The sequence below is a fragment of the Pelodiscus sinensis genome, chromosome 8, assembly GCF_049634645.1.
Source record: "Pelodiscus sinensis isolate JC-2024 chromosome 8, ASM4963464v1, whole genome shotgun sequence".
In the NCBI taxonomy this organism is placed as follows: Eukaryota; Metazoa; Chordata; order Testudines; family Trionychidae; genus Pelodiscus; species Pelodiscus sinensis.
This window is the reverse complement of record NC_134718.1, coordinates 54,874,012-54,896,560: the sequence shown is the minus strand read 5'-3', so window position 1 is coordinate 54,896,560 and position 22,549 is coordinate 54,874,012. Positions and strand designations below refer to the sequence as shown.

General features: G+C 43.2%; 1 protein-coding gene across 9 annotated transcripts in view; it reads right to left on the bottom strand.

The window, feature by feature from the left end:
- Nucleotides 1-22,549, bottom strand: part of CHST15 (carbohydrate sulfotransferase 15) — a 93,375-nt gene that overhangs the window by 19,950 nt on the left and 50,876 nt on the right. For 8 of the 9 annotated variants that reach the window (XM_075935307.1, XM_075935306.1, XM_014580075.3 and 5 more), the window contains 3 exons: nt 21,688-22,027; nt 12,209-12,388; nt 6,579-6,735 (listed from right to left, as the gene is read on the bottom strand). In XM_075935307.1, coding sequence (XP_075791422.1) covers nt 6,579-6,735; nt 12,209-12,388; nt 21,688-22,027 — 677 coding nt within the window. The remainder of the gene's footprint in view (nt 1-6,578; nt 6,736-12,208; nt 12,389-21,687; nt 22,028-22,549) is intronic. The other variant, XM_075935309.1, reaches the window with a different exon arrangement.

The following is a 22,549-nucleotide window of genomic DNA, read 5'->3' as shown; positions in this document are numbered from 1 at the left end:
TGCTCTAAAGGCTGCTTATAAAATTTCTCATGGCACCAATGGATTTAATCCTGTCCTATTATTTTTGCTTATAGGAAATACTGATACTTTTTAAATATCAAGCTCCTCAGCATCTGTACTTTAAAATTATTCTTCTCTTTAAGGAGAAGTCCATAGGGTTAAATGTACACAATCCTAACCGTATGATTCTTTGATAAGATAATGAGCCTTGTGGATAAGGGAGAAGCGGTGGATGTCATATACCTAGACTTTAGTAAGGCATTTGATACGGTCTCGCATGATATTCTTATTGATAAACTAGGCAAATATAACTTAGATAGGGCCACGATAAGGTGGGTGCATAATTGGCTGGAAAACCGTAGTCAGAGAGTTGTTGTTAACGGTGCTAAATCCTGTTGGAAAGGGATAACAAGTGGAGTTCCTCAAGGGTCTGTTTTGGGACCCGTACTGCTCAATATCTTCATCAATGATGTAGATATTGGGATAGAGAGTACGCTTATTAAGTTTGCAGATGATACCAAACTGGGTGGGGTTGCAACTTCTTTGGAGGATAGGGACATAATTCAAAATGACCTTAGCAAGTTACAGAAATGGTCAGAGGTAAACAGGATGAAGTTTAATAAAGAGAAATGCAAAGTGCTCCACTTAGGAAGGAACAATCAGTTCCATACATACAAGATGGGAAGCGACTGTCTAGGAAGGAGCATGGCGGAAAGGGATCTAGGGGTCATAGTGGACCACAAGTTGAATATGAGTCAACAGTGTGATGCTGTTGCAAAAAAAGCAAATATGATTCTAGGTTGTATCAACAGGTGTGTTGTAAGCAAAACTCGTGAAGTCATTCTGCCGCTCTACTCTGCACTAGTTAGGCCTCAGCTGGAGTACTGTGTCCAGTTCTGGGCGCCACATTTCAAGAAAGATGTGGAGAAATTGGAAAGGGTACAGAGAAGAGCGACAAGAATGATTAAAGGTCTAGAGAACATGACCTATGAAGCCAGGCTTCATGAACTGGGCTTGTTTAGTTTGGAAAAAAGAAAATTAAGGGGGGACATGATAGCGGTTTTCAAATATCTAAAAGGGTGTCACAAGGAGGAAGGAGAAAATTTGTTCCTCTTGGTTTCTGAGGACAGGACAAGGAGTAATGGGCTTAAAGTGCAGCAGGGGAGGTTTAGATTGGACATTAGGAAATAATTCCTAACTGTCAGGGTGGTCAAAAATTGGAATAAATTGCCAAGGGAGGTGGTGGAATCTCCCTCTCTGGAGATATTTAAGAACAGGTTAGATAGACATCTGTCAGGGATGGTGTAGACGGAGCTTGGTCCTGCCTTGAGGGCGGGGGGCTGGACTCAATGACCTCTCGAGGTCCCTTCCAGTCCTATTATTCTATGATTCTATGATTCAAGCACATTACTCCAATTCAGCCGCGAGAACATCAGTTCTGGTTTAAGGAATGTGTCAATAAGATTCCATCATGAGATGAAGTGAAGGGGACAGGCTTCTAGTAGGAAAATTCTACTATTCATCCTGAAATGATTGTTGCTGGCTCAGTTCCTCCATCTAGCACATAAGAGAGAGAACCAAATCTCTGCATTTTCTACCCATCTTCACAGGTGAGGACAGAAATACCTGCTGAGATGCTAAATGTCAGAGATGGCTTGTAGGAAAGCAATGAAGATGTATGTGGGTGGGGGATCTTATTCTCTCACAAGTATTTATGTGGTGCTGTAGGTTCAACCTTCTCCCAAATAAACTGATTAATGTAATCTGATTTTTAAAAGAGAGAAGTGTGGTAATTGTCAAAGTAGAAGACACTAAGGCTTTGTGTACACTGCAGGGTTTTTGCACAAGAAGTTTTTTGCAGAAGAGATCTTCTGCAAAAACTTCTTGCACAAAAGTGCATCCATACCTCAAAAGCACATTGCTTTTGCACAAGAGAGCATCCACATGACATGGACACTCTTGTGCAAGAAAGCTCTAATTGCCATTAACAGAATGGCCATCAGAGCACCTGTGCTTTTTCTGATAGGCTCTTTTAGTGAAAGAAACCCCTGTGCAAGAGCTGTAGCGCAAAAAGGAGTTATTCCTCATGGGGAGAGGAATAACTCTAACAGCAAAAGCCCTCTGTCCTGTCAATTTACTGGGTTTTTTTGCGCAAAAACGCACTTGAGATGTGGACATTCCACCCGTTTTTGCGCAAAAACCTTGTAGTATAGACATAGCCTAAATCTTGATGTTTGATGAAGGCAGAGAGAAAAATGTATGCCTGTTTAAGCCCCTATTCACTGACAATAGACCCTAAAGACTTTCTTTACATGGCCAACTGAGCCCAAAACTTTCGTCATTCACAGATGCTTAAAAAAAAGCAGCAGGGTAAACAGTGCATTGTTGGCAGGAGCACTCCCCTGCTCATAGAGGGTGGAAGAATTTTGTCAGCAAAAGTGCTGATAATCAGCATTTACGCTACCTGGCTTTTAGTGACATGGCTGTGTCACTGAAAGCTGTGTAGTATAGACATATACTCAGTGTTTGGCTGCCCCTAATATTTTTCCGCTTTAGGCAGCTGTTTGTTCTGGTGTATATGGAAGATCTCGCTGTAGAGTGGAGAATATGAAAAAAAAATGGGGAAAAAGCTGAGGGACAGAGCCAGCTTGTTTAGCTGAATGTAGCAGGCATTAGGCACAGTATCATCTTCTTGCAGAAATATGTGTGCGAGTAAAGACTGTTTGTTAATGGCACGTTAACAAAAACCCTAAATGAGGAGCAAGCTGGCAGTGTTTCTCTCAGGGAGAACAGGATCAGGCTAACAGCGCCTGCCATCCAGAGTAAAGAAGAACAGGAACTCACAGGAGGAACTGAGCCAGCAAGAATCATTTTCAAGACGAGTCATAACTGCATTTTGTTTAAAAGATTTAATTTTCTGATTGTTCTAATCAACCAATTTAAAATATATAATTTTAAAGAGCTGCTGACACCTCATGGAAAGCATCTCTCTCTCTCTATTGGGCTGCCTACATTTCCTGCATTTCTTTCCATCTGTTTTTCAATTCTAGGGACATCTGCATGAAAATAAAATCTTTGGTGATTGGGATTTCAGCTGCTCCTGGTACTTAATGCTCACTTGAAGTCATTATCTTCAGTCATAATCCAACATGATTAAATGACTTGGCCATGACTGTGATGTCGTCCATCAAGGATTATGAAACAAGTCAGCCCTGACATAAGCAGCTGAAACTCCTGCTGAAGCCATTGGGACAGTATTGATCTCAGTAGCACTGGGAATCTACACAACTGATGTCATTGGGAGTTCTCCCATTGACTTCATAGGAAGCAGACTCAGGCCCTAAATACAGAATGACTGTATTGAGCCAAATTCACCCTGTGCTAGCCAAAGGGCAGGACAAGAGGCACTTGCGTGGAGAACTGCCCTAAATTGTACTGTCCAAGGCCCATATGAGCCTTGCAGCAGCTAAAGACAAGCCTGGCCACACTCCTTCCCATAACTCTGAATGCACCAACAGATTTCAGAATGCCCTCTCTACCAGCAAGCTCAATGCAACTGACAGCAGAATCTGGACCAATGAGCATTGCACCCATTTATGGCAGGGCTAAATTTGCTCCAATCATTTCAGATGAGGCACAACCAAAAAGGGCAAATAAAATCCTAAATGTACAGAATCTAGTTCTCTGTAAATAGAGTTAGTGAAATGGTGTTTAAACAGTGGCTTCCACCAGTTCAGTAGTTTGACTTTCTTTAAAATTCAGCAGCAAATGTGTATTGCTTAATATTTTTTTAAATTTAATTTAAGTGATTTTAAGTGATTTTAATAGATTATAAGTAGTTTAGGCCTTAACATAGATTGTCAATTTCAAATTGAATTTTAATTATTATGTTACCACCCAAATGTCCCAGTGGAGCCCAATTGTGCTTGATGATATATAGATATACAAAAGACAATCTCTGCCCATCTTAACCCATCACCTCCTTCCTCCAGATTTAGCATGGTTCCTAGCACACTGTTGATAAAATAATGTTCAAAGTTTGCAGGTCAGCTGAGAAGATGAGGTTTCTTCTTTCCCCGCTTGACAAACTAGAATTTCACTGATGAGGTTTATCGCTAAGTCAGTTAAAATGGAAGAAAACTCTGCAAGGGTAATGATAGAATCTCACACTTATCACCTAAAAACATTTCTAATCCATGAAGTTTATGAAGATACATGAACTGATTAAAACTCAGGAACTATGGATATTTCTATACTGCAATTAAATACACACATGTGAAACACACATACCTGGCCCATATCACCTGACAAGGCTTGGTGTAGAGGTAATGAGGTCTCAAGCTAATGAATGATTTAATTGTGGTGTAAACATTCTAGTTAAACAGCTCTTTGGCCCAAATCCTGTGAGCCTAAGTCAGTTTACATAGGCCAGCCATAGATTTTTACTTTTAATGTACATGTATTCTCTGGAACCAACCCAATGCCAACTGAAGTCCATTGATCTAGGTGTTGGATCAGACCTCAGAGACACAAGCATCAGGAGATATGCAATGCTATCAGCTGAGGAGCCAACTTTATATTTCTAAAATCACTTATCCAAGTGATATCAGTGGTTGCATCTGTAGTTAGACAGACTTTAACAATAGTTCCACTCTCAAATCGGAGAACTGCCCATGCATTTTAATGTTTTAGCGTTCCACTGTTTGGTGGGTTCTGTCAACACTCACCCAGGACGACGGTGTGTGTGGTAGCCCTTGTTGCCATCAACCCTGAGGTGGTATTGGCAAAGCCACATACATAGAGTCTTATTTGCTTGGGTAAATGGGGGCTGAGTCATGGGCAGGCCCTAGCACATTTGACAGAGAATGGTGAGCTGAGGCTCAGCCGGTCCAAACAAACATGTCGGTGGGACCCCACCAACCTACTAGATGTCTTTTATGTGGATGAACCATGGCAGTGCACACTGGATCCCATGAAGCACATGTCATGGGCTGGAATGATTTGGTTCAGCCCTGGTTTGGACAGTCCCTTTAGAATGATGCTTCTCCAGTCCCTTCCCCCAATTCTTACGCCCTTGATATACTGCCTTTATCTTAGACTCTACATATCTAGCCAAATGTGTCTAAATCCGTAATGTCCAACCAGTTCTCTAGTGGCGATAGCAAACTAGCCCCCACAACCCACCAAATAGCCACATTGTTCAAGCCAACTAGCCACACTCAACCAGCCAGATTCCCACATGTGGCTAATGGCTAACGTGTTGGACATCACGGATCTAAATCTTTAGAAGGGGAAAACTAATGTCAAATATTCCACAACAAACAGAGAAAGTACACCATTATAGATTCTCGCCACTTGTGTGTGGCATTAGAGGGTTCCCAGAGAGGCATAGCCCACAACCACAAGCAAGAGCATAGGTGGGAAACTCTGGCCCAAACTGTGTGGCTCTTATAACACTAGTGAAGACAGTCTACACTTCTACTAACTTCTCAGGTTGCCTCACTGCTTTCCTATGAAACTTATGGACCTTTTATCTAAGACCTTATCCTTCATGGATGGGGAAGCCTTAGTCTACAGCTGATTGAGTGGACCTGAAAACGTATGTGTGACAAAATGTTTTGCTGCCATGGAGGGACTCTGAGCAAGAGGATCACGCTGCACAGCTTCACCCTGATCCACAGGGCTTCTGTCCTTTGCTACATTCTGCATCACACGTAAATGGGAGCCCAGTTCACAGAAATCCAACTCTACTGACAGCTTGCTAGATCACAGCTGCTGAGGAAAGAGCTAAAACATAAATGAAAAAGGATTATTGTGTCTAACACAAGGAAGAACAGCTCAAGAACAGTTTATCTTTGTAAAAGTACAACCCCATACCACTGCCAAAGTCAGCAAGATTAAGGATGACCTGATAAGTAGGTGTTAGCTGTGGAAGTAAATGTCTGGGGCATATTTAGCTTAATACTGAACCAAGTCTTTCCAAGATTTTAAAAACAAAAACAAAGATACTTGTATAATTTGCTTATTTTTTAACTATTCCCAATCTTCCCTTTCAATATTCTACCAATTTGGAGACGTAAACCCTAGTAATCATTGAATTGAAGTATTACACAGCACCAGTTATTGTTTCCCAACATTTAAAAATCCTAAATACTTGGAATGAAGGCATAAATATTTACAAAGTCTCAAGTTAATTATAAGTCAGTAAAGCTATGGGGATTTTTCAAGTATTAATACTTAGACCAGAAAAGAATTAGACCTCAGACATATAAACAATATCAGTACATTACAACCTTAAAAGCCCTAGTGAGAAAGAATTCCATGTGTTGCTTTATCACTAGAGCCCTATGCAGATACAAAATTGGTATCCACAAAAAGAAACTGTGAATATCCACAACAACATCCGTAAATGCAGATACCCACAGATATAAAGTGGATATCCAGAAGTTTGCAGGGTTCTAGATACAAAATTTGTATCCACATCCACAAAAATAAGCTGCAGATATCCACATCCACATTTGTGGATGTGGATATAAAGCAGATATCCACAGATTTGCAGGGTTCTATTCATCACTAACCTTTCAACAGGATCTCTCAACATGATGATGAGTTTGGCATGGGGTTGAAAAGCATGGATGAAATCCTGGATTAAAAATGGAGGTTCTCCATCAGTACTGTTGTCATAAAAGAAAACCCAGGCATTGTTATCCCACATTGTAGATGCACTGGCCTCTCCTAGAAACGAAAAGCATTTACAATGAGTATCTGTGATTAAATTTATTTCTTTATATCAGCACAAAAGATATAGGTCTTGAACCTCAACTGGTGTCACTCCATTGACTTTGATGGATTTATTTACACTGGCTGAAGATCTGGCCCACGCTTCTGCAGAATCAGGAAGCAATTCCTGTTTAAATGTAGTTATAATTAAAGCCACGTGTATGTAATTACACAAATTATCAATGTCATTATGCTGTATTTCTCAAAATGGTTCATATGCAAATATATTTAACTTTAATAGGGTGTGACCAATTATATAATGCACAGAATTTGTATTCTAGTGGTAGCAAAGTTATTTCGTACCATCCAGACAGGAAGAACTTATATCCCATCAAGATTTTCAGTTCTATTTGACCTTTAAAGAGCTTTCGGTTACTCTGAACACTTCACTAAATGCAAGCTCTAGTGCAGGGCTATTCAACATGTGGCCCATGGGCTGCATGCGGCCTGTTTGTTTGCGGCCCGCGGGTGGGAGCCAAAACAAAAAAAATAGTCAATATAATGGTCTTCTGTTGATATGCGTTTTAGTAGTTAAATTCCTGGACTGTCATTGCTCATTAAAAGTGTTGTTATATGGCTGAAAATCGGGTAAATATTGTATTTTATTAATATAATCAGAACTGACTTAAATGGGGCTTGTGTTGTATAGTCATGCCTTAATCTTTGTGTTCAAGCCCGTCAGTGTGAAAGAAGCTATTTGCATATATTTCCATGTATATTTGCCTGTATATGCAACCACACTTCAGTTGCAGCCCTCGGCATGTGCTGTGAGTATCATTGTGGACCCTGGGGCTTCCAAAGTCGAGTAGCCCTGCTCTAGTGAATGGCAGTGTTTGAAATTGGCCAGCCTGACAAAAAATGTAAAGAACCACTCTAGACAATCAGTGTTGCTTAGAACATGAACTGAGGATTTTAGAGATACAGAGGCAACGTGGGAATAAAAGCACCAGCCAGCTTGGGTGTGTTACACTGTATTGAATCTTTTCTTTTTCTCAGTTATTATGAGTTATTATCCAAGCTTTATTATACACTGTACAATGGCACCATGTCCCACAGTCTCAAGTACAGATATGCAGTTAATTGGAAGATAAAATGAACTGATTTCACAATGAATAGTAATATAAAGACCAGCTTCTGGTATCTTTAGGTCAAGAAGAACTCTACTCTGGAAGCAGTGTCATTTATTTCAACAGGATTACTCCTGGAGTAGGTTGCTACTCAGTAAATACACAGCTGATTAAAGGATATCGGAATCTAGATGCAGTATGTGGCAGTATGTGTCACTATCTTTTCTTCTGTTGAGTAACATTAACATTTATGAGAAAAAATTTGCTTGAACAAAATATGATTTAGCCTTTTGCAGTGTGGGAGGCACTAATTTCTGTTACTGAGTTTTTGAACCAAAAAGGACAAGAAAAAAAAATCTCATAACTGATAGTTCTGTGATTTACTCATGACATGTACATATATGCAAATATGTTCTTATATCATTTTTGCCTCCTCCTCATTGTATTTGAAACCTAATTTTGGAAAAAATCCAATAAAGTTTTTAATTTTAAATAAAAAATTGCCAAAGCCTTCATACTAAATAAGCATTTATTAATTCCTTCAGGTTCCACTTTTACTCATTGGCTGTGTCTACACTGGGCCACTTATTCCAGAAAATCAGCTGCTTTTCCGGAATAAGCTGTGAGCTGTCTACACTGGCCCTTGAATTTCCGGAAAAGCAACGATGCTCTACTGTAAAAAATCAGCTGCTATTCCGGAAAAACTATTCTGCTCCCGCTCGGGCATAAGTCCTTATTAAAGAACACTGTTCCGGAAAAGGGCCAGTGTAGACAGCCCAGTAGTCTTTTCAGGAAAAAAGCCCCGATCGCGAAAATGGTGATCGGGGCTCTTTTCCGGAAAAGTGCGTCTACATTGGCCACAGATGCTTTTTCGGAAAAAGGGCTTTTCCGGAAAAGCAGCCTGCCAATGTAGACGCTCCTTTTCCGGAAAAACTGAAAACGGAATAGTATTCCGTTTTAAGCATTTCCGGAAATTCATGCCAGTGTAGACACATCCATAGTATTTTACTAAAAGCACCTGGAAGCCATTAGAAAACACTGTTGTTTACGGATATTCTCATTGCCACTGTTTTGAAATGAGAAATTGAGGCTCTGCAGTCTAAGACTATGTCTACACTGCGCTGGTTTTGCGCAAGAAATATGCAAACGAGGCTAAGCATGGAATATCACCGATCCTCATTTGCATAATTAATGAGCAGCCACTTTTTGTGCAAGAGGCTTTTGCGCAAAAAGGAGCCGTCTACACAGCTCCTCGCACAAAAACTCTATCTTGTGCAAGAGCCGTTCTTCCGCATTTTTTCAGGAGGAACAGCTTTTGCACAAGAGGGGGTTTTTACGCAGGAAGGAGCCGTGTAGATGGTGCCTTTTTGTGCAAAAGCCTCTTGCGCAAAAAGCAGCCCCTCATTAATTATGCAAATGAGACTTGGCGATATTCCACGCTTAGCCTTATTTGCATCTTTCTTGCGCAAAACCAGCGCAGTGTAGACGTAGCCTAAGACTGGATGTCCAGAGGATCTTTGGTTTCTCAATCCAAATCAATTATAAACACCATTGCATGAGTTTGAACAGATCACGTGCCATATTAGTTCACCAGCAGGACAAAATTAAACTGCAAAAGATTAAATTCAGCATTGGAGCAAACTTTCCACACCAAAACAGGAGAGTCATATTTGCACTACCATATGAGTTCTCTGATAGTTGATTGACACCACTCTACTAAAGTGTATGGAATTACATAGATTTATACAGAGAATGTGCTCAACAGCCTAAAGCCAAAATAAGAGTTGTGTTAGGCCACAGATGCATTGGGTTGTCCTGTTGTATGAGAAGAGGGTAGGAATCTAGACAGAGTGAAGGCTTCATCTACCTATTGCAGAGAGCTGTTTGAGAGCCAAGCAGCTGTTCAGGGCATAAGTCCATATATTCATGAATCTACCCATGAAGGAAGCAGTGTACAACAGCTATAACAACTATATTAACTGCTACAGAAAGTCTCTGCAAATAATCTGTAGGCTTTCATCTATTTAGCCAGCCAGCTAGCTATCCTTCAGGCTATAGCTGCCAACCCTCTAGGATAGGCCTGGAGCAACAACGGGCAAATACCAGCCACCGCCACTATATTTACCTGAATCTCCACAGGCAAAGGCCCCTGTAGCTATTGTTGACCACTTATCACTATTTCCAGCTAATGGGAGCTGCTGGAAGCAATATCCCGGTTCACGCCACTTCTGCTGATCCCATTGGCTAGGAATAATGTATCTGCAGCCAATGGGAGCTGCAAGCACCTGTACTTGTGAAGGTGCAGGTAAAAAATAGTGGGGGCAGCCCATCAGGGGCTAACTATGGCAAACAGCCACCATCGAATTGCTCACCCCTGGCCTGAAGTCTCCAGGAATTAAAGATTCATCTTTTATTAAAGATTATGTCATTGTAATTAATTCTCCAGCCAAAATTGGCAAGCTCTGATTAGCATAGTGTCTGAACAATTAAGATAGTCTTTCTTGCCGTCACTCCTTTGGAACTCTTCTGAACACAATTCATGTGGAATCAGATTCTACCACCTTTAGCTATTGAAAGAAGGAGTGTAGCCCTTTCTCTGGCTATAGATTTGGCCCACGTAATATTTACTTTTGTATACATGTTCTCAGTTTACTAATTAAGCAGAGTGAACCTTAAGCTAAAGCTGCTACTTTTAGTATGGTCAATTCAGCATTGATTAGTATATAAATTCAGTATGGAAGCTGAACAGGAATACTGTGAGGAACTAAAAGGAAATTAATTCCTATGCATATGACAGTGTCTCTTTACACAGAATACAGATTTGATATCTGTAAAGAGTAGGGATATGAACATGTACCCATTTACACAATTAATCAATGAGCCTGAGCTCATCAGTTAATCCTAATGATTACACGCTGTCCCTGCCCCCGCTACATCTGAATCAGCGGCAGGAAAGGGGGCGGGGCGGAGGAAGGGAAACAGGGAGCGAGTGCGCATTGGGTGCTGGCTTTTAAGCCAGTTCCCCCTGAGCACCGGCTCCCATAGAGCTACCTCTCCCTCCACACACACACACACTTCTGCCTCTGAAACAGAGACAACAGCAAGAGGAAAGAGGCAGGCTGGAGTCATTGCACATGGGGAGCCAACTTAAGCCAGCCCAGCTCCCATTATGTACCAACTCTCACAGCATCACCTGCCCCAGTCCCCGCCCCCGCCCCCGCCCCCGCCCCTGCCCAGCAACCTCTGCTCCGGCCTGGCCCCTGCATGTAAATATGTGACCACTGTAAATTTCAGTGGTTACACGTTTAGAAAAATAAACAGATTTTAACATCCCTAGTAATGAGGGTGCCCTATTCAACAAATGTTGAATTAATCACTGTTATATCTACTTCATTTTTATATGAAATTACCATAACACAATCAAAAATATACTAATTTTTCATATGGACTTAAAGCACATTTTGTATGATTAAACTGCCTACTTTCATTGAAGAATAAATTTACAAAGTCCTTATCCTGAGATTAATGGAATGAAACAATGTCATGTTATCATAAAACATTATTGTGAATTTATCATATTAATGATCATAAATAAGTCAGTCCTGCTTAGATTGCCTGAAGCTGGAACAGCAGTGTAAGCTCTTCTAAAGATCTATTGTTTTATTTGAGAAAATATATTACCTAATAAAGATATAATTCAAAGATGGTTAGAAATTGAAAATACTATTACATGATAAAGTTAAAGGAATGTTTATAGTTTTAATTAAATTTTCCTTTTTAATAATCTGAGTTTAACAATGCAGCATCTGAAGGAAACCTGATTTTCATATATCATGTAGACTGTCTCTAGACTAGATTGTTTTTTGTTAACTGAGGTCATAAAAAACTGTTTTAAATGAGCATAATAATTCAGAACTTTTCCTACAAATGTAATAAGAGCCAAAGTAACCTTAGCACTAAGGGAACCGAGACTACAGAAAAACATGAACTCTAGAAAAAACTGTAACGAGGTAAAAATACTCAAAAATGTACATGATTAATTTAAATGAGTGAATTGAATTTATCTAAGTGTTTCACCTGTGAACGTTTTGTAGCTTGTAATATAAATTACAGGAATATCTGCAGATGTCCTTGATGGCAGAGCTTCATAGGACCTAATACTGCAATCTTGCCAAGAACAGCACATCCATTTAAGAAAATGAAAGCTACCTGCCTCCTGAGGAAAACAAATAATGCTCCTACTTGTAGACAGGGGTATTAACTGACATCAACGGCCCTCTGTTATGATTAACTTACCCCAACACAACACCTTGATTAAGCTTATTTTACCATTACTATAAATGTTACAACAAATTTAGTACCATTGACATTTTCATAAGCAGTATTTGCAGTACCGATGATGATGTGGTTCAGCTTGTTGTGCCCTTTTGTTACATCATTCTGTAACACTCCCTGAATCTGATGTGCAGCCAAGTCAAACAGATCAAGGTAATCTTCCACTGGATAGCGATCATGAAATCCATCCCTCAGACGAATTATTCCTAAAAACAAAATCCTAATGAGTAAAAAAGAAGCTAGAAAAAAGAACTTAAGAGCCAGATCCACAGTGGAATAAATCAGCAACACTCCACTGACATCAATAAATCTACAACAGTTTACAGCTACAGAGGATTAAGCCAAGGAGCATAACATTAAGATAAAAAGCCAATTTTGAAGTAGTTGATATTCAGGATAGAATAGTAAGATTAAAATATTTGCTCTCAGCATAAATGTGTAAGTGCATGTGTTATAGACCCTGAATGACTAGCTTGGTATTTCATCTAAATTTAGCTTTTGAGATTAGCATAGAAGGTCAGATTCTGCTAATTTACACCATCATAAACTGGAATAATTTCATTTTGGATTTACACTTGTAGCGCCCCCTCTCCACCTGGTTACCTTCTTTTAGAGCCAATCTCCTTTCAGGTTCGGATGGATAGGTCTGGGTTCTTCTGGATCCCGCCACCTACTCAATTTTATTCTTTCTGATTGATGTACTTGGCGGTGCCTCCACCCCCCTCACTCCTTCCTAGCAGGGTTGCCAGGGCAGCTTGGGAGGAAAATTCTAGCCCAGGATAATCCCCACGTATTCGCCAGATAGTTGGAGACTCCCAGAAAATAACACAAACACATACACTATAATAAACACAATTATATTAAACAGGAGACAATTATAACAGAACAGGGTAAAACATCATTTTTAGGGTCACCAGTGCCCTGCAACTGTGAAGTTAGTGTCCCGTTGGTACGCGTACTTTGTTGGGGCCCTTGATGACTGTTGACCACACAATCCTTCTCTGCAGAGGTTTAGCAGTGGGGCTGACTAGGTCCAGTACAGCCCAAAGGACTCACACATGGGAGAAGGCAGTAAATCCCTCCACAGTTTAATAGGCTGCAGGTAATAAAATCCCCAAACAAATTCCCTGACTTACTAACTAAAAATTGGTGCACTCACACACTCCATGAATGAGCCTCAGGTTGAGAGATGACTCAGTCTCTGCAAAGGGGCTGCTCTCTTCTCACAGGGGTCCTCTTCAAGCAGGAACCAGGCTGCTTCGGTCCCAGAATTTCCCCTTACCGTGAAGGGGTGCAGGGCTCAAGATGCAGACCACACAACTGCACCAAAATTCAAAACTATAGCCTCCCAGGCCAGCCTCCAGACCCACACGGCAGGCAGCAGCCCTGAACTTGCTGCTAGAGCCCAGCTGACTATGCAGTGACTCCCTCACCCAGGGAGCTGGAGAGCCAACTCCGCCTGGCTGGGGAAGCCTCCCAGCAAACTCCACAACTGGGAATCAACAGTGGAGACATAAACCCAGCTGAGGGATCCTGCCTTCAGGTCCCTAGAGGCTAGCTCTCAGGGGGAACCCTGCATGCAGGCCTGGGGCTTACTAGCTCCCACACACTCAGTCCTCCCCTTTTCCTGGCTGGCTCCAGACTCCCCTCAACAATGGTCTCTCCTTCCCCCTGGGAGGGGCATCTCACTCCCCATGGGTTGCCGGGCAGACTCTGGCCCTGGTAGGGAGGGGGAGCCAAGGCAAACTCAGAGTGCCTCTCCCTGAGCTGCCAGCAGACAAAGCCCCAGGAATCCAAGCAATCTCCTTGGGGGTTACACACTGGTGGGTCTGAGAGCAAAATCTGGCCCTGAACCTGTCAATTACACCCATCCTTAACAAAACATTGACTGTCTTCCACATTTGAGGTAAACAGTATCATTCTGTGATTCCTGGCTTTAACATCAATTTTACCTGAGGATGAATGGATTTCACAGACACTTTCAAACAAGACAGGTAAGGAAAATGAATAAAACATCTTCCCCTCAATTTTTTAATTCTTTCATTTCACCTACCAATGTAATAAACAGCAATAGTAAATTAAACTTATTACAAAATGATATCAAGACATAATTCCTATTTTATTATTTTGGGGCAGATCCAATTCCTGTGAAAGCCAACAGCAAAACACTGTAATCCCTATGCTACTTTTCCTTTGACATTTACCTTGCATCCTGAAGTGTTTCAGTTTTACTGGCTGTCAATCTTCATATCCAATATCAGCAATAACCCCTCACTCCCTTCCCTTTTTAGGGGCCCGCTCTCTCCACTTGTTCCTAATACAGGTTGGACTTCCCTAGTCATCACCCTTTCGACCTGACTGGTCCCAAAGGAGGGAATTTGCTGGTCCTGGGGAGGTCTGCCCATCTGCTGATGGACTCTGGGCTCTCCTGGGTCTGTCAGCAGATCACTAGGCTTCCCTGCCCCAAGCCATCAGGTTCCCAGCTCCCCAGCCAGCCCTGGGCCACACTGCCCCAGGCTGCTGGGACTCTCTGGCCTAGGGACCTTCTGATACGCAGCATCCATGGTCCAACAAAACCACAGCTGTTGCTGGACAAGAGAGCCCCAAATTAATGAAAGGGAATGTGTTAGTGTAAGGAAATCTAGCATTACACTCCACCTCTGAATTTGGTTTTGTCTCCCCCAAATGTACTATTGTGGCTGATACAATCAGCTGAGATTCTTTTGTTGACAAACCCTACATTTAAACAACTGGGATATGTCTAGACTACATCCCTCTGTCACCAGAGGAATGTAAATTAGACATACCGAAATTGCTAATGCGCTTCATTAGAATAAAAATGCCTGCCACTTTTTGCCGATGCAGCACTTTGCTGGCAAAAAGTGGCAGTCTAGACAGGGATTGGTCGACAAGGAAAGCCTTTTCAGACCGATCTCTTATGCCTCGTGTAGTTTAGACATACCTCTGGAGATTAGAAGCAGACTATTCTCAGTAGAAGGTTCTAGAATCTGAATTTCACTTCCTGAATTGATCTGACAAAACTTGAGCCTATTAACCATCAGATTATTAAATAAGGCTTATCCTTTTTTTCCACGCTTTTTCCTGAGGGTCTGACTGTGAAGAATGAATTTGATTTTAATAGATTTTTAAGAGGAGAGAATGCATTATGATCATCATCTCTGACATCCTGCTTTGTACAGTCCATAGAATTTCATCCTGTGATTCCTGAAGTGGAAGGAATTGCTTCTTTTCTATTATGTTTGATTTGGTGGGGAGAAACCTATTTGAGAATGATGTTATACTTGTGCAATATTACATGATTCCTAAATTATGACTGTGCACTCAAAATGTCCAGCAGACAATTCCATAAAAAGTGCATTACATTTATTACCTTACAAGAACTAAAGTGGAAAAGGAGTTCTCTTCTTTATTCATTTTGCTTGCCTATTTATGTGTGTTTGTGTGCATTCACACAGATATTTAAAATATGTTTGTAAGTACAGGCAGTCCCCGGGTTACGTACAAGATAGGGACTGTAGGTTTGTTCTTAAGTTGAATCTGTATGTAAGTCGGAACTGGCATCCAGATTCAGCCGCTGCTGAAACTGATCAGTTTCAACAGCGGCTGAATCTGGACACCAGTTCTGACTTACATACAGATTCAACTTAACAACCCCAGGCATCCCCAAGTCAGCTGCTGCTGAAACTGATCAGCGGCTGATACCAGGAAGCCCGAGGCAGGGGCTTCCTGTAGTCAGCCACTGGTCAGTTTCAGCAGCGGCTGACTTGGGGACGCCTGGGGCAGAGCAGCTGGGGTGCTGCTGGGTTGGTCCAGGAGCGCCGCCGCTCCTCGGCGCTACTGGACCAACCCAGCAGCACCCAAGCTGCTCTGCCCCAGGCGTCCTGATTCAGCCGCTGCTGAATCTGACCAGCAGTGGCTGAATCAGGACGCCTGAGGCAGAACAGCTGGGGTGCTGCCCGGTTGGTCCAGTAGCGCCCAGAGCGGCGCTACAGGACCAACTGGCAGCGCCCGAGCTGCTGTACCACAGGTGTCCGGAGCAAAGCCATGGAGCACGGGGGCAGCGGGACAGCCCAGACGCGCCATGGCTGTCCTGCTGCCCTCGGGCTCCGTGGCTTTGCTCTGCTTTGTTCCCCTTCCCCCTGGTCTGCAGACCAGGGGGACGGGGAGCAAAGCCGCGGAACACGCGGGCAGCGGACAGCCCAGACGCGTCTGGGCTGTCCGCTGCCCGCGTGCTCAGCGGCTTTGCTCTGCTTTGCCCCCCCCCCGTCCCCCTGGTCTGCAGACCAGAGGGATGGGGGGGGGAGCAAAGCAGAGCCAAGCCGCGGAGGACGCGGCCAGCTGACAGCTGACAGCTGACCGCACGCTCCGCGGCTTGGCTCTGCTTTGCCCCCCCCCCCGGTCTGCAGACCAGGGGGACGGGGGGGGGGAGGCAAGGCGGAGCCAAGCCGCGGAGCACCCGGCCAGCTGACAGCCCAGACGCGTCTGGGCTGTCAGCTGATGGCGCGCTCCGCGGCTTGGCTCTGCTTTGCCCCCCCCCCCGTCCCCCTGGTCTGCAGACCAGGGGGAGGGGGGGCGCGAAGCAGAGCGAAGCAGAGCCAAGCCTTGGAGCGCGTGGGCAGTGGACAGCCCTGTCCGCTGCCCACGGGTTCCGCAGCTTTGCTTCCTCTCCCTGGTCTGCTGGAGACCAGGGAGAGGAACGCCCCGTTCTTAACTGCGGATCCGACATAAGTCGGATCCGCGTAACTCGGGGACTGCCTGTACATAGAGTTCTTCTCTTCCATGTGTGCATGTGGTCGATATTTAAAGGTTTAGCCAGAGAGATGAACCCAAATAATAGGGTTGCCAGGTTTTTGCCCCTGTCCGGTTAAAAAAAAAAAAAAAAAACAGAAAATACCGGTATTTTCTGTTTTTCTTGGATGGAAGGCTGGCAGGGACATTGTGGCATGGGGAAACAAGGAGCACTGGGATTCTGAAATCCCAACTCAGGTTTTATTCAAGCTTCACTGAAGAATATTTATATAAATAAACCATCCGTGATATACATGAACATTAAACAAGATTTCCATGCTACTAAATCAGGAAAGTTGGACTTTTCTAAGTTCTGGTCTATACGGCAGAGTTAGGTCAACAAGAGGCAGCTTACATCGACATAACTATGGAAGTGTCTATTGCTTAAATTTTGCTCTTGCTGATGTAACTGCTCTGCTATGCTGATTTAATAACTCCACTTCCATGAGCAGCAGTGTCAAGGTTAAAGTAATTAGGGCAACACGCTATGAGTGTAGGCTTATGTTGACTGTTGCTGGCTTTCAGAAGCTGTCCCACAATACGCCATGTTGACAGTACAATCGAGTCAAGTGCTCCTGGCAAGGATGTGCACTGCCGACATGCACAAGCAATGTAATTACTTTGATGGCTGACAGAAGTTAGGCCAACTTAATTTTGTAGTGTAGGCATGGCCTAAGTCTGAGCCAACATTCTACTGAGCTGCAGCTCCACAAATGAAACACTCTTATGTGTTCATTAAGGGCTGCTTTTCCAAGAAGTTAAAAGAAAACAAATACAATCAAAAAAGAGTAGGTAACTGTAGCCCTGAAAGTGATATAGAACCCCAGCATAACAAGATAAATACATCAGCAGAAAAAGGATATGCTTTTAAACAAAACTAAGGAATACAATCACAGAATTATAGAAATATAGGACTGGAAGGGGCCTGGATAGATCTTTTGGTACGTAGACCATCCCTGACAGGTGTCTGTCTAGCCCAGTGGTTCTCAAACACACACCCTCTTTTCACCCCACTGCCACTATTTCCCCTACCTCACCACACCGCCACCTCCAATCTATCCCTTATTCCCTTCAAGGCCACCAATTCACCTTACTTGGGTGTCCTCTCCAGGATCCAGACACCTAATTAGTGGAGACATAACTCCTCTAAATTAGGTGAGCAAGTCTTCATTCTCTTGTGTACAGCTGACCAAGTGTACACTTGCCCAAGTGTGCACCTTAGAGGGAACTATCTACCATCTGAATGGAGCTCACAGACACCCGGTAATCTGTGGACTAGAGTTTCAGAACCTCTAGTCTAACCTACTTTTAAAAACCTCCAATGACAGAGACTCCACAACCTTCCTAAATAATTATTCCTGTGCTTATATTTAGCAAGTTTTTTCCTAGTGTCTAACCTAAATCTCCTTTGTTGCAATTTATGTCCATTGCTTCTTAGCCTGTCCCTAGTGGCTACAGAGAACAATTTATCATCTTCTTTATATAAATTATAAAACTTACATAATTTTGCAAACTTGAAGATTTAGGCTCCCCTCAGTTTCTCTTCTATAGATTAAACAAACCCAGTTTTTACTTCATACATCATGTTTTCTAGACTTTTAATAATTTCTGTTGCTCTCCTCCAGATATTCTCCAGCTTTAGCTACAACTTTCCTAAAAGTGTGGTTTTCAGAACTGAACACAATATTCAAGTTGAAGCCTTGTCAGTGCTGAGTAGAGGGAGAACAATTTATCATCTTCTTTATATAAATTATAAAACTTACATAATTTTGCAAACTTGAAGATTTAGGCTCCCCTCAGTTTCTCTTCTATAGATTAAACAAACCCAGTTTTTACTCCATACATCATGTTTTCTAGACTTTTAATAATTTCTGTTGCTCTCCTCCAGATATTCTCCAGTTTTAGCTACAACTTTCCTAAAAGTGTGGTTTTCAGAACTGAACACAATATTCAAGTTGAAGCCTTGTCAGTGCTGAGTAGAGGGAGAAGAATTTCTCATGTCTTGCATGCAATACTCTGAATGTTTTTTATTTGCAACAGTATTACATTGCAGATTCATATTTAGTTTGTGATGCACTATAATACCCAGACCCTTTTCTGCAGTACTTCTTCCTAGGCAGTCATTTCCCATTTGGTAATTGTACAGTTGATATTCCTTCCTAGGCAGAATACTTTGCATCTGTCCTTACTGAATTTCATTCAGACTATTTCTCCACTTTGTCAAGATCATTTTGAATTCTAATCCTGTCCTCTAAAGCACTTACAACCCCTCCCAGTTTAATATAAACATTATAAAAGTATACTTGCTATGCAATTATCCAAATCACTGAAGAAGATACTTAATAGAAACCAATCCAGGACTGAGCCATGTAGGAGCCTATTCAATATGCCCCTTCAGCTTGATTGTGAACCACTGATAACTACTCTCAGGGTATGTCTACACTACAGCGCTAATTCGAACTAACTTAGTTTGAATTAGTTAATTCGAACTAAGCTAATTCAAACTAACGCATCTAGAACTAAAAACTAGTTCGAATTAGCGTTTTGCTAATTCGAACTAGCACGTCCACATTAAGTGGACCCTGAAGCGGGGTTAAGGATGGCCGGAAGCAGTGCCGGCAGGGCATCAGAGGAGGACTTAGAGCGTGGAGATGCTGTCTCAGGCTAGCCGAGGGCTGTGCTTAAAGGGTCCCGACCCCCACCCCGGACAGACAGTTCTCAGGGGTGCCCCGCTTGCAAAGCAGTCCTGGCTTGGAGTGCCCTGAGTGCCCACACTGGGCACATCACAGCACTCGGCCATCAGACCGGCTGCACTTGCTGCAGGCTGCCATCTGGGGAGAGGGGACAATTGGGGGGCTGCAGGAGAGCTTCCACCCCCAGAAGCCCACAGAGCCAGCCCAGTCCTCCCCATCAGGGGCTCGTGCCCCATTCCTCCCTCACCTCCTTCCACTTACCCTTCCCTAGCCCCTCTTCTTGATGTACAAAATAAAGATAACATGTCTTCCAAAATGGAATCTGTCTTTATTGAACAAAACTGGGGGAGACTGGGAAAAGGAGGTGGGAGAGGGGAAGAGAGAGGCTGGGAGAGGGGAGGGCAACTAAAATGATCACGGGTTGGGAACAGGTCCCATATGAAGAGAGGCTAAAGAGACTGGGACTTTTCAGCTTAGAAAAGAGGAGACAGAGGGGGGACAGGATAGAGGTCTCTAAAAGCAGGAGTGGGGTGGAGACGGTGCATACAGAAAAGTTCTTCATTAGTTCCCATAAAGAGGGACTAGAGGACACCAAAGGAAAGGAATGGGTAGCAGGCTTCAAACTAGTAACAGAAAGTTCTTCTTCACAAAGCAAAGAGTCAGCCTGTGGAACTCCTTGCTGCAGGAGGCTGTGAAGGCTAGAACTAGAACAGAGTTTAAAGGGAAGTGAGATCAAGTCATGGAGGTTGGGTCCATGGAGTGCTATTAGCCAGGGGGTAGGAGTGGTGTCCCTGCCCAAGGTTTGTGGAAGGCTGGAGAGGGATGGCACGAGACAAATGGCTTGGTCACTGTCTTCGGTCCATCCCCTCCAGGGTCCCTAGGGTTGGCTGCTGTCGACAGACAGGCTACTGGGCTAGATGGACCTTTGGTCTGACCCAGGAAGGCCATTGTAAGCTCAGGGCTCAGGGTCGGGGGTCTCACTGGACCCCCTTGATTCTCTTGCACACCTGCTCCTGGGTGGCCAGGCTGGCAGCTCTCCTGCCCAAGCCGGCCACTTTCCTGTGCCTAGTGCGGAGATCGTGGACGAGGTCCACGATGTCTGCACTAGCCCAGGCGGGTGCCCGCCTCTTGCAGTCCCGGGCAAGCTCCCGGGAGCTGCCAGCCTGGTCCCGGGAAGAGGGGGAGGGCTGGGGGGCATCGGGTGGGTGGCTCGATCCGTGCCAGGTGCAGGGTCTGCTGGCTGGGTGCTGGCAGGCTTGCACCTGGCACGGGCACCGTAGCCAGCCCGTGCCCCTTTAAAGGGTCTGGGCCGGGAGGGGGGCAGAAGAGTTTCCCTGGTGTTGGCCAGAGTGGCCACCAGGGAAACCTGGGGAGGGCTAGCCTCCCACTAGTTCGAATTAAGGGGCTACACACCCCTTAATTCGAACTAGCTAGTTCGAACTAGGCTTAATCCTTGTGGAATGAGGATTACCTAGTTCGAACTAAGCGCTCCGTTAGTTCGAATTAAATTCGAACTAGCGGAGCGCTAATGTAGCGCCTATGAAAGTTAGTTCGAACTAACGTCCGTTAGTTCGAACTAACTTTGTAGTGTAGACATACCCTCAGAGATTGGTATTCCAGCCAGGGTTAGCTTCTGGCAGGCTGCTGAATGCTTTTATTTGCCTGGTATCCGCAGGTACGACCACTCGCAGCTCCCATTCCTGACCAATGGGAGCTCTGGGAAGCGGTGTCCTATGACCTTTCTGGGTATCAGAATTAAGCTGACTGGGTCTATAATTACCTGGATTATCCTTTTGACCTTTTTTTGGACACAGCCTATATTTACTCTTTTCCAGTATTTTGGTATTCTTCCGCTCCTCCACATATATTCTCCTTTATCACTTCATCAAAAGTTAATGGGGGATATACTAACACTTTGAAAAAAGGCACTATTCTCTGAAGAGTTATGCTTCCATTTCAGTAGTTGCTATTCTTCTGAAATGTTAGAATACATATTTACTCACCAAATCGCTTTCTTGTCCACCAGTGTGGTTCTTTAATTGCTGAGAATCTAACATCAGGATGTAACCTGAGTCTGTCATAAAGATCAGTTGTTCCACATTTTGGCTGACCTATTATGTAGAAATGAGGAAGACAGCGTAGCCGATAATGCTTGTCCTGATAATGATACAAGTGGTTCCAAAATACCTTCCTGAGGTAATCAAATATAGTCCGAAAACGTTTTGAATACAGTGCATAAGAATTTGTTGTATAAGGATCCGTAGTAGTATTTCCTCGATATTCTTCATACCAACAAGGATTCTTGCTATTTGGTAGGAATTTGTTAGGGATTACTGAAAACATCTGCAACAGAAAGAACAAATAATTTCAGTCAAGGCAGCAACGAAGTTTTTAAAGACACCTTCGTATTTAGCATAATTTGTGAAAACATAATAACCACTATCATCATAATCTTTCCTTCTGTCTTTTTGTAATTGCACAGTAAAATTCTGTGGTTGACCAAACTGGAGTCAGATCCTATACAGCTGCATGAGGTGGAGAGAAGGTACAGAGTTAGATGGAGAAGGGAAAATAATCATACACTCACCCATTTTAAGGACAGTGGTAACAGCTCTGAATATCTAGTCTCACTTCCTGCATAAACCTATAGTAATCTCTACGGCAGAAGGATATTACCTCATGAATACATAAGTGAATGTGATCAAAGTACAGCACTTAAAACAAGAGTCATACAATGCCTTTTACACCTCCCCTGGGGAATATGCACCTCGGTACCATCCCAGTGGCTGCCACCATCTACATGTTTGGTTAGTCTTTAAGGTGCTGCTAGACTATTAGTTGTTTTTTAAGTTTTACCACTTTTAG